Consider the following 614-nt stretch of genomic DNA (forward strand, 5'->3'; position numbering starts at 1 on the left):
CCGGGGGCCCTCCCTGCGAGTCGTAGATGGGCTCCTCTGTCGCCTGCTGTCATTTCGTCGCCCTTAATAGGCCTTTTTTGCCACCAGGTAAGTGCTGACACGGTCTCCTTTGGTGTTTGCCACCGAGGACTGTGGGTCTCTAGACGCACGCGGGGCTCTGGGCTTCTGGGCCGCCAGCTGGTGCCCGGTTCGTCCCTTGCCGCTGGAGCCGCCCGCCTGGGCCTGTGCGCCGGCTCCTGTGTGGTGTCGTCTGGCTGACCCGACCCACGGTGCCACCTCCGGTCTCTGGGCGACCCGAGGGTGGCGGGGCGAGGTGGCGCGGGTCTTCTACCCTGGGCGCCCCTCGCCCCCGCTGTGGGCACCTGGGGGCGGCTGGGACGACCCCCGCCCTGTGGGCTCCGTGTCAGGTGTTCTCCTCTTGGGGTCGTTGGCCGCTCTCGCCTGAGGCGAGGTGGGGGGGGATGGAGGTTGCCGGCGAGGCTTAAAACGGGCCCCTCTGGTGACTGTCCTCGCCGTGCCTCCCCCCGCCCCACCTTGGCTCCACGGATCGATGTGGTGTGGTCGTGTTCTCCCGGGCCGAGCCTAAGCCGTGCCAGACGAGGGACGGGCGTTCC

The 614-nt window shown here is 69.5% G+C and overlaps 1 protein-coding gene across 1 annotated transcript in view; it reads right to left on the bottom strand.

The window, feature by feature from the left end:
• Positions 1-327: 327 nt before the first annotated feature.
• Positions 328-614, bottom strand: part of LOC138439858 (collagen alpha-1(I) chain-like) — a 4,360-nt gene continuing 4,073 nt past the window's right edge. Inside the window, exons 5-6 of the mRNA XM_069588927.1 lie at positions 534-614; positions 328-441 (exon numbers count right to left, since the gene is read on the bottom strand). The exon at positions 534-614 is cut by the window's right edge and continues 441 nt beyond it. Coding sequence (XP_069445028.1) covers positions 328-441; positions 534-614 — 195 coding nt within the window. The remainder of the gene's footprint in view (positions 442-533) is intronic.

Source organism: Ovis canadensis, chromosome 4, assembly GCF_042477335.2.
Source record: "Ovis canadensis isolate MfBH-ARS-UI-01 breed Bighorn chromosome 4, ARS-UI_OviCan_v2, whole genome shotgun sequence".
NCBI classification, from domain to species: Eukaryota; Metazoa; Chordata; class Mammalia; order Artiodactyla; family Bovidae; genus Ovis; species Ovis canadensis.